Raw genomic sequence first — 26,170 nt, 5'->3', positions numbered from 1 at the left:
TTCCCCGTCGTCGGTGACGTGCTCGTAAATCGTGTGTTTGGTTTGTTGTTTGGGGACGTGGTCACGTGTTTCGTCTGCGGGTGCGGCCCTTTTTGGTGAGTGTCTAAACTTTATGATACATACATAAATCCGTACGACGAAACTGTGTAAGAGTAACACCGTGCACGCCGCGCCATGTTGCCGGTGGTCGCCTTGATATTGAAAACTTTGTCGCACTGCTATAAAACGGCGTCATGCTATGGAAAACAACTCTCCACAAAACCCCACATCGGAACCATACCGTCACCGCCGTCAATGATCCTTCTGACACTCCTCGCTCGTTCACCGCACTATCGTTTGTCTAGGTTGATTTTCTACAGCTTTATCCTGCCCGGGCCATTCGGCCCCATTCCGTTGCGTTTGCCGTTTGGCTTTTTGGTTTAATTATTTTACACATACACACAGACACTGTCACCTAGCCACCCGCGGCCAACAAACGGATGGTTTCGTTACTTTTGATTTTAATTAACAGTTTCGAATTGCACACAACAATTGTTTTATATTTGTCTATAGCTTAGAGTTTAGTGCTCGATCGGCCACTTTGGGCATGCGTCGAACGCGGGCACAAAACCGTTCCCCAATCGTCCGTTTCGTCCCGGTCAGTCCCGGTGGGCCTCTGTCCAGCATCGTCCCTGTCACCGTGGTCACCTTCTTTCTCATTAATTTCGTATTGCACAATCTGTAGTTACGGAGTGGCTAGTCGTCGGAAGAAGTCGGAACATGGTTTTCCGAAGATTCGCACACCCAAAAAGGACGCCCGACCAGTGACCGATGGCTCGTGGAGGACGGTGGAACGCTTCTTCACGCGCCCTCTCTCTGCGCTTATCAGCACGTCGCCGATCGGTGCCGCCAGTTCGGGACTGAATGTCACTGAAGTTTAATTAGCTACCTCGCGGCGAGCTCGGTGTAACCTCACAGATACACCAGGTCCTGACTGGTGGCCGCCGTCTTGGCGGCGGCGGCCATGGCGGTGGTCGTGGTGGTGGTGGTGGTGGTCGTGTGATGCTTCCTGAGCAGGATTATGCCGTAGTTCTAGAAACAGTACGTTCGATTGGGCGGACACATGACGATGGTATCTTCCAGCTCGCTGATCGTTGGCTCCTTGTTCTTCAGGATGGACTGAGGTTGCAGATGGTGCTGCGGCGGCAACGGCGGCAGCGGTTGCTGGTGCTGCTGCTGTTGGGCGGGATGGGACGATGCGTGCGACGCACCCGGACCCGGTCCTGGTCCGGGCCCCATCAGACCGGACGCTGCCATCAGTGCCGGCTGCGACGGCACCGAATGTCATCCGTAGTAGTACTGGGCGTTGGTCGCTCCTCTGCTCAGGCTGCGCGGTGTGTTACCGTCGTGATCGCTCGACAGCCGCCGCAGCGTTTGCGTGCCGATCACCGAGCCTCCGCCGATGCCGCCGAGGAACCCGGGCGGCAGTTGCTGAGCGTGGGCCTGATGGGGCCTCGGCAGTGTCGTCATGGCTGCCAGCGGTGTCCTTATGGCACCTGTCGAGCGGTCGGAGAAGGAAAGACGGAGAAAGGGCAGATAATTAACAAGAAGGTTCGAAGGAAGGTTTTTTTGTACTCCTTCACGAGAAGGACGAACTCCACAGCACTGCAATGTCAACCGGTGGCAGAGTGAGCAGCAAATTAACATTAAATTTGCATCTTATTAGCTGCGGGGCCCGCTTTTCGGTTTCCGCATCAGTGTGGATGAAGTTTGTCACTTTCTATTTTGGTGGCCACCGGCCACCGGTGTTTGTTTACCGTCCCCTCCTCTACGGTCCAAGAAAGAGCGCCGTGTGCTTATCCAACTACAATGGATTTGTTTCCACCTCCGACCCCGATGGCTTTTTTTTCAATCAGACTACTTCAGAAAGGGTTTTAAAGTAACGGGTCCGACGTGTCTGAGTTGAGAAGAGTGCCGGCGGCGCTTCGTTTCGGGAGCAGCTGTGTGCATTAGGCATGAATTTGGCTAATTAAAGTACCACGCTTTGGGAGCACGACGGACGGATGATGGTTATTTTGAGATCTCCCGGGAAAGAAAGTGGGATGCGCGAAATGAGCTGTGAAAGGTGGTCGAAAAATGGTCGAAACGCTAACGCCGGAGCCGGGAGTTAATTATGAAGGCCAGGCCGAAAGCGTGAGCCAACCCAGGCCCCCGGGGCAGGGTCCTGAAATTTTACAAATTTCTTCAAACGAGCAGAAAATAAGAAACCAACCCAGATTGCTGGAGAAAGACGGTAAGCGTGAAGCGTGAGCGTTTCAAGAAGATGATGAAATTAAAGTCCAAAACAGGCATTTTATTGCGCGGCCAGCGAAGGTACGGCGGCTGATGGCGTACAAACACAGACAAACCCTACTTATGCTGCGCCCGCGTCCGTAAGGTGTTTTAAAGTGCCGTGAGAGAGTCCGAAATGATGACTCCAAAATACCGGAAGCAGACGATTTCGTGTCGAGATCGGCAGTTGTTGGCAAAGTGATAAGAAGTTTGCTTCAAACCGTTTCTCGGCGAGCATCGCACGAACGGTCCAAAAGACCATCAAAATGGCCATTCGCATTCCGGGTTTTTGTTTTCCCGTTAACCGAGGGTGGTTTAAATGGTGCATAATTTATTTCGCAGCAACTGTGTGGCACCGCACACCGGTGCCGAATAGTTTACCATGCTGGGACCTGATGATACACTCGTCGAAAAGTTCTAATCTCTTTGGCACCGGGCCTGCCGGATGTCTATGAAATTGTTTCTCGACTCAATCGTCCCATGGACTGGACGGCGGAGAGAGGGCCCTGCAATGTTGTGCCGTGCGGAAGCCAGGCGGAAAATGGATGTTTTGTTTAACTTTTTTCTCTGCAAACACCTCGCAGTCGTGAACATTGAATATTAATGCTGTTGGAAATCGTTTTTTTTTTCTCGGGGTGAACATGGAGACTTTGTGTGGCGTTTTAAACGAAGTTTGCGTTGTTCCTGGGATCATGGGGTTGGCGCCACGAGTTGATGGCTTCCGCGAAAGGATAGCCGCGTTGATGTAACTTTTCAATACATTGAATACTAAAGTCGTTAATGGGTTTGGGATATATGGCTTAGGAATGATGCTATAGTGTGCTAAAATCTTAAGTTTCAAACGGCCACACTTTACACTTTCGATCGATAATTAAGACTGCAGATTGCAACAGAACTATGACCGAGATGAAAATTCCCCGTACATGTGTAATTCCAATTTGCCAATTTTCATTTAACTTTAAAACCGTAACATTTTAACATCTATATTACAGCGCTTAGGAGGATGCAGTGTTTGGGCTGCATCAATTGTTTAGGAAACCATTTAGTTATGATTAGCCATTTCAAAATTATAATAAAATTGACAGGAAGTAGCAAAAGGTAACATGTAAAAACGTGGGATTGGGTTCCGTTCACCCATATTTCAATTTAATTTTAGTTATGAAATAAGGTTCCAAACTTTAACAGAATTTCCAAAATTCGTGATTTCCTAAACTTCCCGGAGACCAATATTCCAGTGAACCGAACGGTGCTTCCGTCGCCCAACACTTACCTATGCTGGGACCGAGCTGCGATGGCATGATGTTGATGGGGCCGCTCATGTAGCCGGGGGGCTGCGAAGTGCTCATGATGGTGCTCATCGAGCACGGTGGCACCAGCATCGTGGTGGATGTGTGCGAAATGTTCGAAGGACCAAGGTTACCGTACGGTCCCGGCGAAGGTGTGTACGGTCCGTAGCTCTGCGGGCAAAAGCGAGAAGGTACACCAAATTCTTCAGCTCTCCGTTGTTCGACAGGGGGGAATGAGTGGCAAATGGAGAGGCGAAAAAATAATGAATCGAACAACAATCGCAAACATTCTTGCGTTTCGATCTTGCGCGTGTTTCAGATAGTTGACTTTTTACAGAGTTTTTTTTTACTTCGGAAAAACCCCGGAGACAGCTGGACGAGCGTTTGACGCAAAATACTTACGTCGCTCCGCGACACGCTCGGCACCGGAAGTGGGGTCTGCAGATCGATGTCCGCATCGATTTCCGATATATCATCCGTGAAGCCGTTCGGGAGAGTCGTTTCGCCGGTGTTGGAGGTCTGGAATTTATCGTCCTCCTTTACGGCCCTCCGTCGCTGCAGCAGCAACCGTCCGATCACGATCGAAACGCAGAGCAGGATGGCCACCGTAACCGCCACGATGAGATAGAGATAGAATTTCTCCTGATTTTCTGTCCGTCCGAAATGGTTCCATTGATTGTCGATGCGGTGCAAAACCGAAGAACGAGATAGAAAGATGGAAACAATTGAACATTAGAATGGGGGAGGGAGAGAACGGCAGCACAACATTGGCCATGTGTCGTCTGTGTGTTGTGGCGATTTAGATTTTCCACTTCCCGTGCCGTGCGCCATCGCGACGGGGTTGGTTCCGGGGGGGGATCGAGAATGAATGTTACCATTTATTTATCGAACCATTAAATCAAATTAACTGCACGACCTACCGGACCACGCTTGCCCGATTATTTCCCTCCACCAGCTCTCCCGTTCGTCTCGCAACTCCAATCGCAAGGAAACGCGTTAAGGAGACCGAACCATTTGCTCCCGATTTTCCTTTCGCCGGCGTGCTCTTTGACTCGTGTTGCTCCCGGCTGCAAATGGTTTATTATTGAATTCTTTTTCCCTTGAGCGTGTATAATTTTGCACTAATTGGTTTCCGGCCCGTTCCTTGTCGGGACCGAACGACGGAAGGCACGACTCGGCATCGAGCGTCGCTTCAACGTACGCTCCCCGGCTGGTGATGTGTGCAATTTAACAATCCGATCCGATGTTGGTAATAAAAATAAAATTTAACGAAGCCGGTAATGTTTACTAAAGAATGTGACGTTTGATGGACTATTGAAAAGCATAAGCCGGTAACAAAATAAGTGTATCCACTTTGAATATCCAACGAACACCTTTCTATCAGTGTGTAAGTAATTGTTATTCGTTGCGTCATGTTTGATAAGCCAACTTAAAGGCTGTTGAATATGTGAATTGCTTTTCGAAAACACCGCATGTCCACAAATCCCCGTTTCTGGATGGCCGTTACGTACTTACGCTGAACGAGTTGGTGCAATCGGAACCAACATAAAACCAGCGAGTGCGCGGCTCGAGTGTCGGCCGATGTATTGGTGTGTTGCGGATTGCCGCCCTCGTAGGCGTTATCGGGCCGGTGAGTCGTTTCGAGAGCAAACTTTGGCGTCGCTGTGCTGTCATTTCGATCGGCGCCGGCAATGCTTCCGGATCCACGGTGAAGGCCAGTGGGCGCTGAAAATTCATGCCTGGCCAACTTTGCGTCTATCAAAGTGCCTTCCGTGTGCTGTTTGTTGCGCTTGTAATTCGGATGGCGCGAGGCGATGGTTTTTCTGCCATTATTGCTACCACTTTCCCTATCGGTGCTGGAAGATCCGACCGAGCGCCCTGATGCGTGACATGCGTCATGGAAGAAGATATCGATTTTAGAGCACTGCCGGAACATAGCAGCAACAACATCACTGCGGTGGGCTTTGCGGTGGCGTGATAATTCACGAGAAATCGCCATGGAAAAGCGTGAAGCGTGTGCATAACGCGTCGTTGCGTGTCTAACGGTAGTACAGAAGCTTCGGCCGTGCCATGGCCACAAACAGTTTTTGTACAATAACACAGGAAAATGCATTGATAAAGAGATGAACCATTCCGTTATCCGCATTGTTTTTGTGGAACAATAGTGTAATGTGCCCTATAATACAGTGGTTTAAGGTATTCCCACAGCCAGATAATATGTGCAAATTTCTATCAACATCCGGATTCCAGAAATATTTTTTTCTACCCATTTACGAGTGCAGCTGTCAATTACTAGTATTCAGGAATTATTAAAACTTTTATGCTAGTATTTAGAGTACGTCTATTAGAGGGCTCATAAGAGCTTATTTTTTACACTAGGATAATTGCGAGAGAAAACGCGTTGAAACTTATAAATGAAAACAAGTTGTGTGAACGGGGAAAATCTCCTAATCCCAATAATAACGGATGCCAAGAAAAATCCTTGCTTGAAAAGTGCAAGAAAAATGTTGTACTAATTAGCCCATTTCTACGAGCCACGTAAGGACTATTTCGCACGAAACCCTAATGTTTTTCTCGTGGATTCGATGCGCGCTGCGAAACAACCAAAGTTCCTTTCCTTTGAAACCAAAGTTCTGCACTTTCTGCAGAATATCAGCCCTCAGTGTACACTGCTGGACACATTATGCTTGTTTCTCACGTAGCGTAGCTTTGTATCGACTGGCCTGCGTACCTGGTAGTCCAAGGAACCAACGAAGGAAGGTTTCCAACGGTCTCAACGCTTGTTGTTTGAAAATTAGGTTACCGCAGTCCGCAGTTCAACAAGGTGTATTGGGCAAGAAACAAGAAACAAGTGGCAGCTTGTATTCCACCAAAAGATAACGCCACCAGGACTCCGGTGCCTCAAGAAACCATAATCTACATCACACCGTGCCGCGTGCATGATCGAAGAGTAGGAGCATGCTGCGTCAGTTACAGTGTCAGCATAAATTTTCTCACGGAGAGAATTAGAGAAAAATAAAACAATAACATAACAAAAACAACAACAAAGGTGGCTCACATCCCCGGAATATGCTGGAGGCGGCGTCGTAAGGAACTGGAGAAAAATTTTAATTAATTTCCGTCCTTCCCTAATTGCATCAAGATAGCGACTCAGCGCTGGAGGTCCGTGTCGAGGTTCCCGAGGAAGAGGAAGCGCCACGTTCGATGAAAGTTTTGGGAGCACCACCACACCGAAGTAAGGATTTTTTTGTTCACTTCCAGCATAAGAAGCCGTCGCAACCTGTTTGCCAGCGGTTTCGCAGGCGGTACGTTTCCGGTGCATGAGCAGGACGCTCCAGTGCCCCGGGCGGAAGGATGGACAGTGATGGAAACACTTAGCAGTACACATAACAGAATTACGTAACCTGTCACGTAGTACATCTTCAAATTAGCCTAGATTTTCCATCCCAAGTCCCGAGTATTCGCGGGCCCCGCTTGATACCCACGTAAAGCCCGGTGCACGATACGAAGCTAATTGGTTTATGCTTTGAGCTCGGGCTTGGTTATTTAACGGGGGATGTTAATTTACTTTCGTCGGTGGTGGTACCTCTGCCGGAAGGTTGCTGGTTGTTGCTGGCGAAGGCAAAAGGAAAACCGCAGCCCAACGCAATCAAACGAACAGTGGAGTGGATGATCGTTACAAAAGAAAGAAATGGAAACTTCTTCGAAAGCGAACAGCGACCGGCACATTGCAGTTTCTGCAGATCATTAGCCAGCTCGCACACATTACTGCCACGTTTCTATCCACGTCGACGTGAAGTGGACCGAAGTGCAATTGGTGTTTCGAATGACCAATCAGAAGTTTTTCATTTAATTCCAATTGCAGTCACACCGAAGCACCGGCAGAATGTTCAATGAGCACGGTTGAGAGGCACGTTTGGTAAGCACCTTTCTGTTGTAATTTTCGGAATGGATAGATTGAGTGGATAAATTGGTGCTTGAGAGCGATTCATGTCCGGAAAAATCAACTTAACCAACTTCATAGGCACGCTGAAGTTATTAGCAAAATAACTGAGATAGTTCAATAGTTTGGTTCCAGTGTTCTGTACCTTGTCCTGTAGGCTTCAGTCTGAGTAGTGTGAAGCTGAACAGAGATGATGGCTTGCGGAGTATTTCATAGAAATTAGTATATTATTTTCACTGCCTACAGCTTGCTTGCAATTGCAGCTGACTGTCGACTAATAACGGCTGCGTCGGTAATTTATGTATCATTAGTCTGCATTTTACCGCTCTCGGGGTGAGTTATGTCACCAACCGGAGAGATACTGCCGGCTTTGTGGGTCAGTAGCGCCGGTTCCCGTCACTTGACCCCGGAACGGAAGAGACGCATTGGTCGCGTTCCTTGGACCTTCCATATGCCGGTGTCAAACAGCGCCAGCGTGTTGTCTTAAACCGACGCCACATCACGACGCCCAAAAGGACCTTCGTCGGGCCGGTCGGTGGGGCCAGACCGGTAGCACTACTGACACTGATTGCATTCGAACGGCCAGAAGCACACATACAACGTCTCGCCAGCAGCAGGAGTTGTGTTGAACATTTTTTAATGTTCTACAGCAGCCGGTGTGTTCGTGCCATCACGACCGCTGGCCAGAATAAGGTTGGCCAGAAATTGAAACAAACTGGAAACTGTGCGGCCAGCGACAGGATACCAACGACAGTAGGTAAGCCGGCCTTGTTGGATAAATGGTTTTCCGGCGAGCTTCGTCCACAGCGACGCTCTCTTTGTGGGCCGAGACAGATATTAAAAGAGGCGGCCCACAGGATGAGACAATTTATTTTGGCCTCTACCGGCGGCGACTTTAACGGCTTGTCTGGGACTTTGCTACTTAGAACCCCCGATAGAGAGAGAGAGAGAGAGAGCGCGAAAGTGAGGAAGAGAGCGAGAAAAATGGTTATAACTCAGGCATATAATGAATGTTGGTTGTGGTTTCGGGTACGGTTTGCAGTTTTTGGCAGCCAGGTTTGCTTCTCGGTCACTACCCCAGTTTTGTGCGTTGCTTGGTTGTGGCCAATTTTTCGACGCCACAAGCCCAGCAGCACGGGACTTGGTCAGCGTTCCGAGCGAAGGCATTAATGCAGTCGCTATCGTTGGATTTTGCTAGTCTCGGCTTAATCTTGCTTCACGGCCATCGCCGTCTCCATGCCATTCTTTCCTTTGATGGACTAATGACTGGAAATAGAAATCGACAGTCAAAGTGAGTCGAGTCAAAATGGGGACCACTCTCGGTCGGTCTTGATTGTGACCGGATGGATGGACGGAAAACTTCATTAGTAAATGATATTGAAGAGTGCCCAGAGGGCTGCCGTTTGAAGTGGTCGTTCAACGTGATTTCTCCCCGGATAGTTTTTGACTCGAATTGACAAGACATTGTTGAAACGATATTGTCAATCCATTTAAGTATAGTTGTGTTTGCTTCGAATGAGAAACATAACATTCTTGTGTAACGTACAATCGGCCACATTTTGCCGAAGAACATTTTGGAGATTATCTTTTTTAATCTAGAAATTTTGAATGGAGGCGCCTTGTCATCTGTGTCTTTCTGCCAATGGAGACGCCTGGTGGTTTATTCAAAACTAGCTTAAAGAAACTGCGTAAATAAGCAAATCTTTGTCAGATCAATCCACTTTTCGTAGGAAGTGGCGACAAAACAGAGAAGTATAGCCATGAAAAAAAAAATTTAATAATACAATAAGGCTATGACCTAATTTGTTGCGTAAGGTCACGAAACACCATTGTGTTCTCAGGAACACTGTCGGCTTCGATATTGTAATTTCTTTACCAAGATCGAAAAAACAACTAATAAAACTAGACAACTGGCGTGCTTCATCATATCGTTTGAAGTGACGAGCGCGAGAAAGAATTCGCTTGCGATTCCATGAACCGGACTGTGCAAAGCTGCGTGGTGGCCTCTGCTTTCCCTAGGAAAGCAGAGGCAAATTTTATGATCCTGGCTGTGCTACCGTCGTTTCTACGGAACAAAATTACAGTGGATCCTTTGTCTGCGTGTTGCGCAGATGGGCATATTGAGTCTTAATTTGTGCCTCATTTTCTTTGATGTATTATTGCTCGCGTGGCCTTGACGTATCTTGCTTTGGAAGATTGTTCCCATTTGAAGGCGCTCTTTTGAGACTTTCGACCTTATTGCAGTACTTCCTTCTAACCATAACTCAACTGCCGGTCATTTGGTACGGGTGGAAACTGTGGCTTTCAGTGATGCTTACTGACGTCAATAAACCTGACTGAAAACGAATAATTGCTAAGGTGTAAAATTGAGGTGGCGTTGAAGTGTTGTAGTGTAACATTAAAAATCGTTTTGCAACTTTTTTCAAAGTATGGTAAAGCGTGTGGCTTCCAATGTGTACTGCCGTGGGAGCGCCGAGCGGTGAGCGTGTGTCGTGCAGTTAACAGTCCCCGTGACTTGGAAAGCAACGCGGGTTCACCACCTACCTCCAAACGGAAAGTCACCATCGTCCATGATGTCCTGGATGGAGCGAGGGGGCGATGGAACGGTACTGCTGGGAGCACCTGCAAAGATGGGTACATCCGAAACGCGCCCGTTGGTGGGACCGCCCTGCAGCTTCGGCGCCGGACCGGGCGGTACGGCATCCGATTCGCGGAAGAACTGATCCTCATCGTACAGCTCGTCCTGGTCCTGCTCGAGGTCGCTCTGCAGCGGCTCATCCGGTTCCGGGGCGGCCTCGAAGCGATCCTTCAGCACTTTCCTAGGCACTACGGGGGTAAAGAAACGCGACCGATGAGCGATGGTGTTATCATTTTCAGTTTCGGTCACGCACGCTGCAGGACGGGGTTTTTGGGGCGGTACACACGCCACCCGATATGAGATATTGCTCGCATACTAACCGCATGTGTAAACAACTTTTAAATACATCCTAGAATCGGGTCGGCACGGTTTACCGAACGTCGTGCTGTCGGCCGACAGGGTGCACTTCCTCCGGCCATGACACTTCTGCATAACCGTTTCCGTGGCGTACGACGCAAGGCAGTCTGCAATCGGGAGGGCGAGGAGCAAGCGTTAGTGTTTGGGCCATATTTTATAGAAACTTTTCCAAACTGGGGATTCTGGCAAAGCGTAGTTTTAATAGGCGCCAAAAGTGGACCAACCCGCTACGGCTGGAGGCTCTGTTTACTTCATTCCGACTCGAATTTATTCGAGCAAAGGACACAGGAAAGGAGAGAGAGAGAGAGACTGGTAGAACATGAGGGAGAGAGAGGACAACTCCCACCGTAGCGGGATACGGTTTCAGGTCCGATTAGTTGGTGCTAAAATGGTCCTCGGGGAAGGATCTTTTTCGGATCTGGCACGCCTAACGGATGGACGTGTCTGTTACAAGCCCCGGGGCACTATTTTCTCCCAACTAATCTCCAGCCGGCCTTTTCGGGCCCTTTTTCTACCACCCCCCCCCCGCCTAGACGGGTTAGACGGGCCCCCAGGTAAGGTTCGTTACGTTATTCGAACGTTAAGTGCTCGCCAGCTGCTGGGCCTTCAAAAGGCCTGGACGCGAAGGTGAATCCGGCTGCCCCTGCCTGGAACTATACTTACTTTCCTCCTTCACGCCCTGTGGTTGCGCGCACTGAAGACTCTCGTACTCCGTCCGGCCGTAGTTGGCACTGTAGATCGCTATCCGGGAGTATGGGTTGCAAATTAATTGAATTACATCGTTTTCGCAGGCGATTTTGCTCCGGAACTCGTCTGCAATTGAAGAAACCCGGAATGGAGTCGTCGTGAGTCGTTAAGCGCGGGTCGGGGTGAAGGGTTTGGTAAAAGGGCAGTGGTACGATGGCACTAATTAGGTGGTTGCATTCGGGCGGTAAAGTATGACTCTCTATTACATCACAGTGCCGCAACTAACAACTTTAATTGATTTATCGCGGTTTCTACACTGAAACCAGCTCGTCGGACGACCCAAATAAACTTTTAGACCGTACGAGTGCAATATTCACTGGAATCCTTTCCAAGGCTCCAAGGCGGTGGATGGTTTCTGAATTTAATATCTGTTGCCGATGAAAGCACCCCAAAAAACCGGGAACTGATTTCCCTATGGTGAAGGCAGTAAATACGTCAATTTTCACATAATAAGCTCCCCATGACTTATCACGTACTTTATCGTCGGCCTGACACCTTGCGCGGTGAGGACTGATTCCCATTCCGACTAGCCGGTGTAATGATTTAAAAATTTTAATCAACCTCACGGAGACCGCCGATGGCGACAATGAGCCGTGCGGCGTGTGAAGGCGCCAGATACTCGGGGGCGCTTTATCTGCATTCGTAAGCGGAGCATAATGTTCCATTCATGTGGCGGACATTTATGAGCTCTCAGGGAACTGATGACAACCGATAACAACCTCCGGCCCGGGGGCTCGCCAAGGCTCGGCTGCGGTCGGTGACGATTAATGGTCTGGGTCGGTCGGGAGCCCGTCCATTCCGGGGTCGCGCGCGCTCGCTGCCTGGCGACAGGATGACATTTTTGTTGGTCAGCATAAATCTGAGATCAGCAGTGCGGGGGGCACCGCCGGGCAGTCGAGCCCGCCAGCTCACCGTGACCGAGCGCATCGACCTGAATTTCTCACACAAATCGCTGGCACCGGAGAGCTAGGGAAGGGCTTTCTAGATTTTATCGTGTGTGAAATTTATGGAGCAAACGGTGGCACAAAATAGGTGTACTTACACGGTCGGCACTTGTACGCCACCTCGATGAACTTCCGCTGGCCCGGGCACGGATCGCCGCCGAACGTTTTCGGCGAAGCGAGAAACTTGCAGTGCCGCTTCTTTTGGCAGGCTTCCACCACCGTCTGCAACAGCGAGTACTGCAAAGAGCGAGAGAGAGAGAGAGAGAAAGCATGAAGAGCGACGTTTAATGACACAGCATCGGAGGTTCGTGGCCCGCCGGTGGACGAGGATGACGGGAATCTTCAATTGAAAATTGGTACAATTCCCGAATTCGCGCTGGACGTGCACTTCAGCGGCACGCAAACTGCAGAACCCAACCGCACAGCCTAACGATCGCGATTCGTTTGGCTTGCGGTTGTTTTTAAACTGAAATTTATGTCACCATTTCGATCGAACCCTGCCTCGGGTGACACAATTGCTTACTGGAACGTTTCGCGAATCATTTTCGTTGTACGATGGCCGGCCCGGTTGGTATGGTGTCCCCGGTGCTGCGGAAAGTAACAACAGCACGGCCAACGACATCGTTTTTGCAAAGGGCTATTTACCGAACATTGTACGTCAACTGATGGGAATATTAATTATGCACCATAATCACATATTTGCGGAGAATGAAAAATTGAGCATAAATATGTGGAAATGTTTTTTCGGGCTACCGTTGCCCGAAAGATGCACGGCTCGGCACGGCTGATATATGCACTGGGTGCTTCGGCCTGGAAGCCTGAATGTTGGCGTGAAGAGTAAATTAATCCAACCAATTTTGCGTTGCTGATGAAGCGAACCTCCCGACAAGACTGACGAGGATGTCGAATGTAATAAATTCATCGAGAATTGCGGTATAATCGGATTAATCATCGGACCACTGGAGAGAGTGCTGGGGACTGGCGACGATGAGTTCTGTTTATCGTGCGGGAAAGCTCGAAACTTCACCATTATCTGCTATTTTTTCCAACAGATTTGTACTGGAGAGCAAACTATTCGTTGCTGCTTGTTAGACAACACCGTGTTGTGGTCCGTGCTTCGAACCCATTGTGCGGTTGACGATGCGAGGATTTTCCAGGAACCAATCCAACCATTTCCCAATCATTTACATAATCCTTCCCGGCGACTGCTGAACTCACCCCGTCAGATAAAGGTCACCCGGTCCGGCGTGGTTATGCTGTAGTTTCTGGTGAAAATTATCAGGAGAATATTGGGCTTCACTCATTGTTTGACATTGACCTGAAAGGGCCTATTATGAATTAATCGCTTGCATCATTAAATGCACCACCCTGTTTGGTTTCAATGGGCTCAGCCAACGCCGGTGAGCTCATGGTAGTCCGCGTTAATTCTGATTCAACATGGCTGCGTGCGACTTGCCCGAATGTCCTTCCCAAATTCCGCGAAGTGTTCGCGTGAATAGCGACGGCCGGTTCCAGGGCAACCGCGCAGTATCTCGTCTAGACGACTTTCGGCGTCGCTAGGTCGCGGGTAAGCTACGCAATTCCGCCTAAGCAGAACGAAATGGTACTCTATTCAATATTCGGTGTAGCTGTTTAGGGTGTTCGGTGCACAGGCTTTCGAGTCGGGTATCGAGCCATTCCAAGGTAACTGGTAGCTTCGTTAGCTTGTAAATATGAAAAATTGCCTTCAGCAGTTCCGGCAGTTCGCGGCACTACGTTCCGTGAAAGTGTTTCGTGGATTTCGTTCGCAGCAGGCAATCGCGTTTACGTAATGGATAAGGTGGAATTGATGAAATCTCCATACTAACGCGCCCGTTGTAAGGATGCCACCGCAGTGAGGCAAAACCGGTAAAGTGGCTGCCGTCGACTAGTCAATACGCATTACTTTGGCGCACGGTAACGATTCGCACAAATTGTTGAAAGTTTTTGCCACCCGTGATTCATTTTTCGCCGAAAAAGTTACCGACATTGTTAATGGTCCTGCTTTCAGGCTCTCTCTCTCTGTCCCTCTCTCTTGATTGCGTTTGATTTGAAATTGTGCTTGCAATTGAAACACCAGCGATGGCAGTGATGGGGCGAGTTTTCTGTTGTTTATTGCTTCACACAACTCAACCAATTCACAGGCATACCGCAATTAATTTGCACAAAAACGGGATCAACTGTTCGGTTTTTTTAAAAAGGGGTTACGAAACTGGTACTGGTAAAAATCGAATTGTATGATAAGAAATGGTCCTGAAAGAAAAAAGAAAACAATCAAGATAAGCATCCGCTGCAAACCGATCTGCTTTAGATAGCAGTTTGCAGTGGGGAATGCTTTTATCCTTTCCTCTGCCCGACAGTCCATAAATTATTTCACAAGTTTCGGCGAAAAGGGTTTTTTTATGCACCCTCTCCCGCATAAGCCCTTCCCGGAAGTCCTCTCGAAGGGGGGAAAATATGAAGAGTGTATTTTTATCGCAGCAAAAACACCGAACCCTTTCCGACCGCCCGCAGGATATGAATCTTCGACAGGGCGTTGAAAAATGATTCTGTTGTCCGTAATGGCCTAATGAATGCATTATGCCGCATTTAGCGAGTACAGTGAGGTTGACTTTTTTTTGGCTGATCGTTTTGCGATGAAAGTTTTTGTTTGTCGCCCCGCCGAACGGGTCCAAAAAGGTCCAGAAAAAACGTGGGGCAAACTTTTGTTTTTGTGCGAAAATTAGACCAAAATTCGGCGAGAGTGTTGTGAAGGTACGAAAATTTTATCTAAACAAGCCACGCCAAACATGATTTCCTCGGTTTCGTTGTAAAAGCAATAATGCGATATTCGTGGAAAAAGTGAACCGGTTTAGCCGGAACCCCGCATCACGGTGTCGTCAGGCGATGGACGTCGCGATTATGTATTATTCAATTCTCGGTTTCTACGAACGAAACGATTTCTGGAACTGCCGCGCTTTCGGCGATCATGGTCCTGCGCCATGCTTTGCGCGAAGAGTTTCGTTTCCGGGCCGCGGGGGCCGGCGAGTCTTCCGCTCCGGTGTTGCCTGGTGACACAGCGTGGTGCGCTGCCGAGTCACGTAGCGTCCTGTTTTTCTGGTGCTATTTGGTGTGATTTGTTTGCCGAGTCGGTTTTATTGTTGGTTATTCACCGAATTCGTTTTTGCCAATCAAATATGGGCTTCTGATGCCGGCCCGAAATGGCGGAACCTTTCATATTTGGCAATGTTGCGAATGCGAATCGCCTCCCGGTGACCCGGAATCCACGGAACAGGCCGCCACGGGAAGGCAACATATTGAGGTGGTTCAGCCCACACGGCGCACGATTATTTTATAATAACCCTCACGACACACGAAGATTGCTACTCTTGGCCATTTCTAGCCCAGGTTCGCTAGTCCACCGCATGCCCCTCCCCACCGGTCTCTTCCTGGCACGTCACCCATTGGCCCGAGGGCTAGCCGGCTAGATTGTGAAGCAACATCTTCGGCCGCAGATAGCCAGCTGTTGACAAGATAGGTCTAATTGAGATAAATGTTTTTCCACGGACGCCAAGTACCATCGTTACATCCATTCGGTTACCATAGTTTTTGCCGTCAGAGATGCGACGAGGTGGAAAATATGTGTGCTCCCGGCACCGGTCCACGTGGCCAACATTGCCACGGATCTCGACGGACCGGCAGATTAACTAAACGAGAACGGGTCCAAGTAGCGCACACCGTCGCCGCTAGTCGTGCATGGGACAGCTTTATGAATAGGGCTCGAGGCGTGGCAACAAATTAATTTCCACAATAAAGCTAGTTACAGCTCCAGGGTTTTCCCACTGCCGGCGTTGACGGTGTGAGGCAACGTTATCACCGCAAGCCTTTTTTCAGGTGCGTCTCAGGAGAGAACGGTAATAACTAGACTCGACCCGCAGAGCACAACCCACCCGATTTACCACAGGGATGCAATGGCGTCCTTGAACTGCTTAAGGAAGTCGCTAGAAATTGCTTGACAGATAAGAGCCCCCTCCAGCGCAAAAAAGATAGTATTGAGGCGCGCTGTTTGGCCCCAAAATGGTGAACCCGGCGGCCCGTTCGGTTTTCGCCCATGGTTCGAGCGATTGGGCGTAAAATACGGTCGTTTTTTCCGAATTCCCTCGAAAAAAAAAACCACAAACCAAGGGAACCGTCTATCGCTCGGGGCAATCGCACCCGATTCGGTTGCCCCAGTGTAAAACCGCCCGTTGCATAAAAGCAACTTTTTTGCTCCATTTCTTTGGGAGTTTCTTTTATTCGCGCCGTGCGCGGTGTAAGGGCGCTGCTGGGAAGATAAGGGCTAGAAGGATCATGCCCCGCTTGGCGCGGCGGCGGCAGATATCTCGGCCAACTTTCACGGCGCGTCCCGTCCCGGTGCTGCTGGTGCAAATTCGTGAAATGGTTTCGCGCGGTTGCTCGCATTAAGTGCTAGGGGCGCAGCATGGCGCTCCCAGCAAAAAGGAGCCACGCTGGGTTCACGAAGTCAGCGAAAATAGTTATGGATTTGCTGCTGATTCTTATTTAATGATTGTGAAGAACTGTTGTGGGAGCCTATTATGTGGGGGCAGCTTCTTGCCGTGCCCGGAAGAACGAAGAATAATGCTTAACGCGCCGACTGGTGAAGGTCTGCGGTAAGTCTGCGTGAAGACTGACTGGGAAGAAAAAATAACACTGTAAGGACCCATTTGTTTGTACGTTGTTAGTTTCGCCACTCTGTTTCGTCGATTATCGGGTCGTGTAGTTAAACAATGCCAAAACAGAATATAAAAATTAAGAACCCCGCTGATAGTCATCACTCGCCTGGCGCGTGTGCTCTAGCGTAAGCTTTTAATCCGATTATTTATGCAATATTTAACTTTCTTCCGATTCACACACAAACACGAGCGCTGAGGAGAGAGCTTTGTTTTTCGCTGCTGTTTCAGTGTTCTAAGCCGAAGCGAACGCAGTCCGCATGCAGCGTAGATTGTTAATGGGGGAAAAACTTTGAAGATTGTATTAAATGCTGGGATAAAAAACTATTCCATCCTGCCAGCTGCGCGAATCCGTTACATAATTTCATTTCATTCCGCGTTCACCGCTCTCGAGTAGAAACTCCCGTCCGTGTGCGCGTTATGCCGGGGTTTCCGCTGCTCCCAGTTTCCGGCACATCAGATCCTGGCGAAAGGCGGAAAATTCACAAGCTGTGCATAATTTAACTGGTTTCGGAAAGCGCATTAACGCTGTTGTGATTTTGTTCCTAAGTTGGCGTGGCACTGAATTTTCCGGACTAGCTGCTAAGAGAGACTTCCCCGGGCAATGTTGCAATGTTAGTCCGTGGGGTCGGATTATTTGGTCAACGGCTGACTGTTGGGTGCAGGATTCGGATTCGTCGTGTCGCCGATTCATTGTGTTTCTTGGCTCGGCTCTGAGGGTTTGCGTATGTAAGCATCGCCCTCGGTTCTCTGAGTATGCCTCAAACTGTACGGAGTGTTGTAGTCGGTAACCTGTTCTGGGTCTGGGAGTTTTGTTCCGAGCAAGTTGGGTTGTTCGTTGGTAGCTGCCAGATGCAAAGGGAGTTGCTTTAATGGCGTGCAAAACAGAGAAGGAGAAAAAGAAAAGCAAAACATCACATTTGTCCGGATGGTGTCAGTCCACACCGCAAGCAAACACCAGAAGACGAGACGATGCCACTTTTTGTCTGCTTTAGACGGAAACTTAACTTTTTTTCCAATTAATATTTCGGAACTCAAGTTTAAACACACATCACAAGTTTTGCTGCAAACTTTCTCCACTCCGAACGTACATCGTTTACAGAAGGCATCAAAACTTCAGGTACAGCGGCCTGGCCTACAAGGGCGTGATAAAAGCTATTTGCCAGCAACAGGTTTTTCGATTCTTTAATGCAACTTTTTTGTTTCATATTTGCATAATTCAATTTTGATAGTGGTTTTTAAGCAGCAATCTTTGAAATTTTTAGGTAAATAAAATCTGTTTCTTTATGACGGATCAAACAGTACTAGAATTTATAGTGATTTTGAGTTAAAAAGACTTAGTAAGCTTAGTTTGTGATATGTAAACCTTTGCAAGGTCATATTTTTAAGCAATTTTAATACTTAGCCAATCTATAGCTATTAGTAGTTATTATTTATTGATAGTAAAACGAGTAGAGCGGTTTCTGTACAAAGCACCAACTTAAAGTTTCGTACTTTTCTCTGTTAAAAACCGATTAATCTGTTCAGCGAGACGGATGATCTAAGGACGAACCACAACGAAGTCTAGTTGAGTAACATTGAAATCATTTCACTTAGGTAGATATGCTAATACTCATAGACGAAAAATTAAAATGTTTTCATGCTTTCAATCCATTTATCCTAACATAATGCAATAAAAATGTCAATAAACCACAATAAAACTTTGGACCGACTCAAACGGCAGGAATGGAGTGCAGAAATATGGAATAAATAGTACATTGTTAAGACTAAATGACTGTTTTGAATAAATATATGTCTTGTACTCAGTTTGGGCAATGCAAAGAACCAGTAAACCTGGCGCATCATACTGCCTAGCGAGGCCGTTAAGTAGAAGTAGAAACTTCAAAATGACTCCGCAGAAAGCAGCCACGGTACGTGCTGGAAAAAGAAAGAAACGAATCCATCATATGAACTCTCGGTTCATAGCTCAAATCTTTTTCCTAAATCCGCCGGATCCTTGATCTTGCCGAGTGGACAAGATTTGGTGCGTGCCACGCTGCAGCAGGACCAATTTGCGTCACGGAAAGCACACAAACACCGCTTGTCCTCTTATTTCATTAGCGAACGAAACCCATACTATTGATTATAGCGTGTGAATGGGAAAATATGGACGAAAGCTGCAGGAAGACGCAAAAAGCGTGCACGTCAGACGAGCCAGGAGCCAGCGAGGAAGGCAAACAGTTTTCCACCGACAAATCCGGAATTGGAACCGACGAAAGCCGATCGGGCAAAGGCGGAACACGAAATAACGCAGTGGGAATCAAATTATTTCCGCCTCAGCAAAACCGTCCGTCGGTGATCCGATTTTTTCCGAGTCCACCCAACGTCGGTGTCGTCGGTCAAGCGTTCTTAAAACAAACGACCTCCGGAGAAGATGTAAAGATCGTACCGATGGACCACGACGGTTGCTAGCCTGTCGGACAAAGCGAGAACCTACAGTTCTACTGAGATGTCCACACTACGAATCAGGCTTGCCGAAGCCCTGTTCTACGTTGCGAGGCGAATTTCGGTCACCCATTCGCTGGGGAAATGAAATCATCCCGGGGGGAGATGATGTGCGAGTCCCGGTGAATCGAAAGTATCTAATTTGGTATTCATCAAAGTCCCGGCGCCACCTTGCCGCGATGATGCATTTTTTTTTTCGATTTCGCCAGTGGCCATCATCTTGTCGTCATCACCGTCGTCGTCGTCGTCGAAGGAACATTTATCCGATTAAAATACGCTGTTTCCGTGCCGCTAGTTGGCCGGAACGTCGGCTGCAGAACTGCTTGCGTTGCATAAACGGTGTGTCGAAGGGGAGCAAAAACTGAACCAAAGACAACCGTACCGGCCGACCGTTGTGGCGCAATAGAACGAAAGAACGAATCCCGGAACGGGAATGGCCAGTGCATCCGCCTCGTCCGGCGAAGAGGTGTTTTTTTTTTTGGGCGGGCAGGGACTGATTTCCAGCCATCATGCATCGTTATGGAACGGACGGGAGAGCATAAAATGGACGGCGTTTACCGTGGACGTGAACTGCACCCGAAGCGGGCCGCCGACGCGGTCGGATCAGGCACGTTCGAAGGACACAATCTTGTCATAAATCGGACACTTCCGTTTCGGTTCCGGTGTCCGGAGCGAGGGCGACGGCGCCGATCGATTGCACGACCGAAGAGCATAGTCCGAAGCATAGTAGTCGCAGCCATGGTTCATGAAACGCTCGTTGTGCATGAAACACTTACTGCTTTCGCTCGTTGAGCACGAGCAGCGCGCCGGCAAGTGGAACCGGTTTATGCTACCCGCCACGGCACGGCGTGAACCGGAAGGAACGGACAAAAAAAAATGCTCCAACATTCCCGAAATGCAATGTTGCATCATTTTTATTATGCTACGATGGATGCGCGCGACCCGGTGGCCACCCGGGGTCTCGGGCGAGCGAAAATGCTGAATCGTGACGGTAATTTGATTTGGATTATTGGATTCTAGTGAATTAGATATTATTTTCAGCCCGTGGCGTACTATCAGCCCGGAACGAGCACGGAAGCGGAGGGTAAGATCGCCCGAAGGCGGCCGATCGTTTCGGGCCGAAGCCAAATTTAATGTTGAAAGGATTTCGATCCTAATTGGATCAACGACGAGGCGGTGCCACACGGAAATGTCCAGCATTGGGTACTGGGTAGTGAAAGTGTGTGACGCTCATATGCGAACAGAAAAGAAAAACACTTATATCCAGATACGACGTACGGTCAGGTGTCTTTTGAATACACTTAGACTCCCTTTCCTGGTTCTTATACCGGCTCTTCCGACTGAGCAGACTAGAGCGTGTCAGAAGAGGGGTTTGCCATCGATCTACGGGCACAAACAGTATTCATTAAACCTATTCATTCAACATTTCAGAGTTGTGATGATTGGATCCAAGCATTCATCGAACAAAGTCTTTCAACTCTTCAGAGTTGTGGAAACGGAATTCGGAATTTGAAAGTTCAAGCTGTATTTAGAAGATTTTTTTCCCTTTTTTAGGTTGTATTTCCATTCGCTTCACATTTTATGATTACTTTCAAATACTCATTCAATACTCTAAGTAAACCCTCCAGCAGAGTATTTGCAAATCAGTGTGAATGTGACCTTATTCGAAGAGATTCAATCCGAATGGTTTTTTAATACAAAATTAAACTGCAAAACAAAACTAATTACTTATTTGGGCCGCAGCGAGCAGATAAAACTCGATCGATTTATCGGAAAAGTGCTCTTGGAAAATGGTACCTTGTGGTTGTGAGCTAAGGATGGTGCCGGGGCTAAGGAAGGTATCGAACGAATTCGATTATGCTCGCCAAACTGTTGCCGGATTGAAACAAAATCCACCGCCCTAAATCTGCTACCCTCGTTAGGGCTGTTCGGCGCTTAGGTGTTACGAATTTATGTGCACTTTTCCAGCGATTTTTCACGCACCCCGGAAGCGCCGGAGGGAGCGAATAAATTGAAATATCGAAGACTCCGGTGCGACGGTATCACTTTCATCGTACCATCGTCGAATCAATCGTGCTCGATCCGATAGGAACGAACGAACGGAACAATTTACGTCTTCGGGTGCGAGGCGCGAAAAGTGTTGCATATTTATGGTGTACCACGGACCAAGTGCGGAGCGTGTTTTTTACGCAAATAACACTTTACGCTTGCACACTGCGTTTGCCCGACCGAATCCGCGATTGATGCGCTTGTTTGGAGCTTTCTTTTCGCCGGAAAACCGGAAGCTGCTTCGGTGACGCACGGTGACGCGGAAGACCATCTCCGACCAGCCGACATTCTCGAAGGCCAGCATTTTTTTTGGAACGCCTCGGTCGTCGATAGGGATGAACATAAATTTTGATCCTGTGTATTTGGTTCTCTACCCTTGCCAACGGCTTGCTAAATCCTTACAAAACCGAACCATCGGCAAAGGAAGCGCGCCACAAACGCGGAGTTAGTTTGGAGCGAAAGGTTGGGTTGCGCACAGTGCGCTCAACGTTATTATCCGAGGACTTTTGCCGGAAATGACATAGCCGCGTGCCGGGTAGCGTACCGGTGGGAGTAACCGTGTTTTGCATTCTCCAGAGAACCGAAGCTCGCGAGCAGTGAGCTGTAATGGATCATAAAGAGGGCGGCGCATTTTGGACATGGCTGTTCCATCAATGCAACATACCGGCGGATCGGCGGACGCAACGGCATAAAAGAGCGCAGGCCAGCCCAGGTCGCTACCTCGTTTTATGTCCGACGCGAGGCACGATTCCAGCGAACCCACATTCCTGAATCAAATGAATATCTTAACCAAACATCTCCACCGGGACCGACAGCGGAGTGAACTGTGTGGATGCCCGCTTTCGCTTGCCACCGTGCCGTTACCGAATCGTATTCCGCGACTGCACAGGATGCCCGGTACGGCAGGATTCGAAATGGTGCGATATAATAAAGGATAACTACCGCACGAGCTTCCGGGGCATCCGGATGCTTTCGGGAGCGCCGGTTTGTTATGTGTAGCAAGCAGAATTGCGTTGCCAGAATGGTTATGCTTGGAATTATAACGTCGAGAGCCGAGGGCCGGGGAAAACTAAACAGATTTTGGAAAGTAGCAACTGAAACCAACCGGCACTTGTCCTCCACCAGGTCGTCAAGGTCCGAACTTTAAGAATACAATCTTGGAGTGATTTCACTGAAAACACAACCAAAATTTTACCCCAAACGATTTGAAAAACAAATGTTTGAATACAACAGATTTTGCTAAGAGCACATCAAGCCTCAGCACACTTGAACAATTCAAAAATGATTGTTACAATCCTGCAGTGTGCGTACAGCACAGCGACAGCTTACAACCCGTTTGTTCGCCTTTTGCGCTACCCCGTCTTGTTTAGCTCTAGTAGCTACTTTGTATGCCGTGTGCGTGAAGGCCACGGCGGTGGACGAAACGGTGGACGCAAAAGATGCTCCGCAGCACACAAAAAGGACGAAAAGAAAAAATGATAACAACGCCGCACAAACGTAACCTTCAACCGCAACACGACGGAAGCGTTCCCAACAAAAAAAAAACCATAAAATTTTAACACATAAACAGATTTATCCCGTTTCATTTTGAGTCCACACCGGCACACGGGGTTTTTGTTCCGTCGTGTCCTGGACCGGCTGGACACACACGGCATTCGCCCGCTTTTTATGGGCGGCACATATGTGTTTGGTCCGTTTGCCGGGGCCGCTAACTACATCGCCCGTGTGTTTGCTTTAATAACGGTTAAAGCTTAGTCACATCGACCGACCGTTGGCCAGGATGCCCAGCACGCGGACGGTGTATTTTTCGCTCAGCTTCGGACATCGTGGATGGCCAGATTAGAGCGACTTGGGAGCGAGCTGTCGTTTGTTTGCTCGCAATGCACAATGCAGTGTCGCGCGAAGATCCCGAAAGTGGCACGGGGACTGGCTTCCGTGAAGGTCCGACTTCAGGAAGCCGGAGCGCGGGGCAGACCGGAAACCATCCACCATGGTTAAGAGAGTATGCTACGATCTAGCCGCCACAATAACATTCCCACCGGGACATCCGGCAGCTTCCCCGGAAGCTACGCTCTCCGAGGGCAGATTGTTCGGTCCTGCTGCTGCTGCAGCTGCTCAGGGTGTGCTTTCGATTGTCAGTCTGACATCTACCGGCGTTTGGCGTCCGTTTGGGTGTCCTGGGTACCTAGCTTTGCTCGGTAGGTCGGCTCGGTTGCTTTTACCGTTTCAATGATTCTGGAGACTGTACGAAAAAAAAACAAACGATTTCGTACAGACAGACTTTAGTCCTTCACTCGAGACGGCTGCCAAATGGTAGGAGACCATCGGAAAAAAGTACCTCCGCAAATGGGAATATTGAAACAGTTAACGGGGCCGGGACTTTACCTTTGCCCTCGTGGTTCGATCACCCGGATGTAACTGAGGTTGCAAGCGCCATTATTGCTCATTGCTGATTTCCGTACTGGCGTCCCTCTCGAAGGAAGAAAAAACCGAAGCGAAAGTAAACGCCGGCAACGCCGGGGACGGGAACAATGGAGTCGCATGACAGCCGTTGGTGCGATTCATATGATTTCGCCTTTCGCCTTATGCTCCCCGCGTTCTATTATATGTTGCACTCTGCCGGTGAGGTGCGCATGGGTGGCTTTGCTCTCGACTCGCAGCCATCCACAGAACTCTCGAGAGTGTCAATTCGGTACACAATTGCCATTTGCTGCTGCCGCTTGGCATCCGCTTTGGGGTTGAATCGGAGGTACAATTCCATTGCCACTGCTGACGCGCGGGGATTCTGGGTCCTCGGAGGGAAAAATCGAGCGACCGCTTGCAGGATTTCCACCGCCGGCTTTTATGCAACTCCACACACACACACAGAGTCATTCAATTTTCCACTTCGCCAGCACCGGTTCCGGATGTGGTTAGTTGATTTCGTGTCATTTTCTCTTAGCCGCCGCCGCCGAACCGAGTTTTGCATCGGCAGCACCAGGAATGAAGTGGAAATGGTGGATAATGCAACGACCGCAAAGTGAACCGGTGTGTGTGTGGGGGGGGGGCACCAGAGAGTTGGTGTTGGTGGTGAAGAAAAGGACACTTTTTGCTTGCGGCACTTCGCTTCCACAACGCAGGGCAGAGAACGATCAGTCTGGTCAGGTCCCGCGCTATTCCGTGAAAGTGGACTGAGTGGATTAAAACTAACGTGCAGTTTTACTCACACCGTGCACCTTTCGGGGACGGGTTCGGGAATCGTGCACAAATTCAATAGGCCACCCCTTGGCCAGTGTGGTAATTCATTTTTCAACAAGATGTCGTTAGCGATTCCTCACACACACACTGACGGGCATCTCACATTTGTCATTCCAAATCGTCCCACGGAGGGCACTAATTGCTTTAGCTGTTTAGATACGGCGGATAAACGTAATCGCCCGGATGGTTGGATGGTCCTTTTCGGGGCCCGATCAGTTATGCAATTTCGCGCACAGCGCACATGTTTCGATTCGCGCCTTTCAATTTCACCACCGCCCCCCCATCCCACAAACCGCATTAGAGATGCAAATTGAATTTTGCTCGGAAGTGGGAATGATTTTCCTTCAACGGGGTCTGGCCGGGCGCGCAAACCACTTCGATTTGCGCCGATCATAGCCTTGAATAATTCAATAATTTTCATCCAAAGTAATGGGCAAACCGTTGATTGGATTCGATCTCGGAGCGGACGAATGTAGCGGATCGGAATTGTCATAGCCTAAGTGTGTCCTAAAGTGCAACAAGTAGTTTTTCATTTTCAGCTGAAAGTTTGTTTTCCATTATCTTTATACTAGTGACGAAATTGTTCCGACCGTCCTTTCGACGAATTTAAAGCCCCAACGACTTCATAATCCAAAGCTGAGCCGCCTTCAAGGTCAAAGGGATGCTTCAAATGGTTTCAAACGCAAAGCGATTGAGACTTTCCATACACTGCGGGAACGACTTCATGATGCTCTAACCATTGGAGCCGACAACGAGCGCCAGCGAGCATTAAATCGAATCGTTCATCATGTGACACATCGACCGGAAGAAAGCGCCGTGCATGTCGAAAGCATGCGCCCCGACGACGGACGGCTACAGGACGAAGACATGCTGGCGTAAATGGACAACGCTTTCCCCCCGTGTGTCACGTCGGTGTCACGCGCTTCGCCGTTCATCATCAACCATGCGACTGACTCGCCGAGTCCGGGTTGACTGATTGCTGTGGATAGGTGGCCTTGGCCGCCGTGGGTCTGCATGTGTGTGTATTGGAAGTAACGATTTTTCGACTCAACCCTTCCGTCGGAAAAGAGGGACCCAAGGTGTAGCGAAAGTAGCGAACCGGATCCGGAAGAGGCGCCTACACGAGGGCCTTCAAATTTAACAACCTTTCGAGAATCGCGATCCTTGTCCGAACGTCCCGCGGGAGTGTCGCGTTTCCGGAACGTACGAGGCACATTAATCTTCTTCAGTGGGTCGCACGAAGTTCTGACACGAAAGACCCTTCCACCGGTGTCCAAGCTACAGCCCGGGCAGGAATCCAGCCCTGGCCCTTTTTCGGAACCATCGGAAGGAGCTGACAGAAAACTGAGACGAATTATCGAGTTAGTGGGTGCTTTGGAAAGCAAACTATACAGGGTTCTAGTGTTTCTAGCGTAAGAATGTCACATTCGCCGATGGTCACATAATGG

The 26,170-nt window shown here is 49.0% G+C and overlaps 1 protein-coding gene across 1 annotated transcript in view; it reads right to left on the bottom strand.

Annotated features, from left to right (window-relative positions):
* Positions 1 to 1,323: 1,323 nt before the first annotated feature.
* LOC128273367 (protein eva-1) overlaps positions 1,324 to 26,170 on the bottom strand; it is a 69,393-nt gene continuing 44,546 nt past the window's right edge. The window contains exons 4-10 of the mRNA XM_053011310.1: positions 12,324 to 12,462; positions 11,198 to 11,347; positions 10,498 to 10,641; positions 10,084 to 10,365; positions 3,999 to 4,246; positions 3,581 to 3,767; positions 1,324 to 1,535 (exon numbers count right to left, since the gene is read on the bottom strand). Of these exons, the coding sequence (XP_052867270.1) occupies positions 1,324 to 1,535; positions 3,581 to 3,767; positions 3,999 to 4,246; positions 10,084 to 10,365; positions 10,498 to 10,641; positions 11,198 to 11,347; positions 12,324 to 12,462 (1,362 nt within the window). The remainder of the gene's footprint in view (positions 1,536 to 3,580; positions 3,768 to 3,998; positions 4,247 to 10,083; positions 10,366 to 10,497; positions 10,642 to 11,197; positions 11,348 to 12,323; positions 12,463 to 26,170) is intronic.

The sequence above is a fragment of the Anopheles cruzii genome, chromosome 3, assembly GCF_943734635.1.
Source record: "Anopheles cruzii chromosome 3, idAnoCruzAS_RS32_06, whole genome shotgun sequence".
Taxonomy (NCBI): domain Eukaryota; kingdom Metazoa; phylum Arthropoda; class Insecta; order Diptera; family Culicidae; genus Anopheles; species Anopheles cruzii.
Note: the sequence above shows the minus strand (reverse complement) of the source record. Positions and strands in the feature narration are given on the sequence as shown.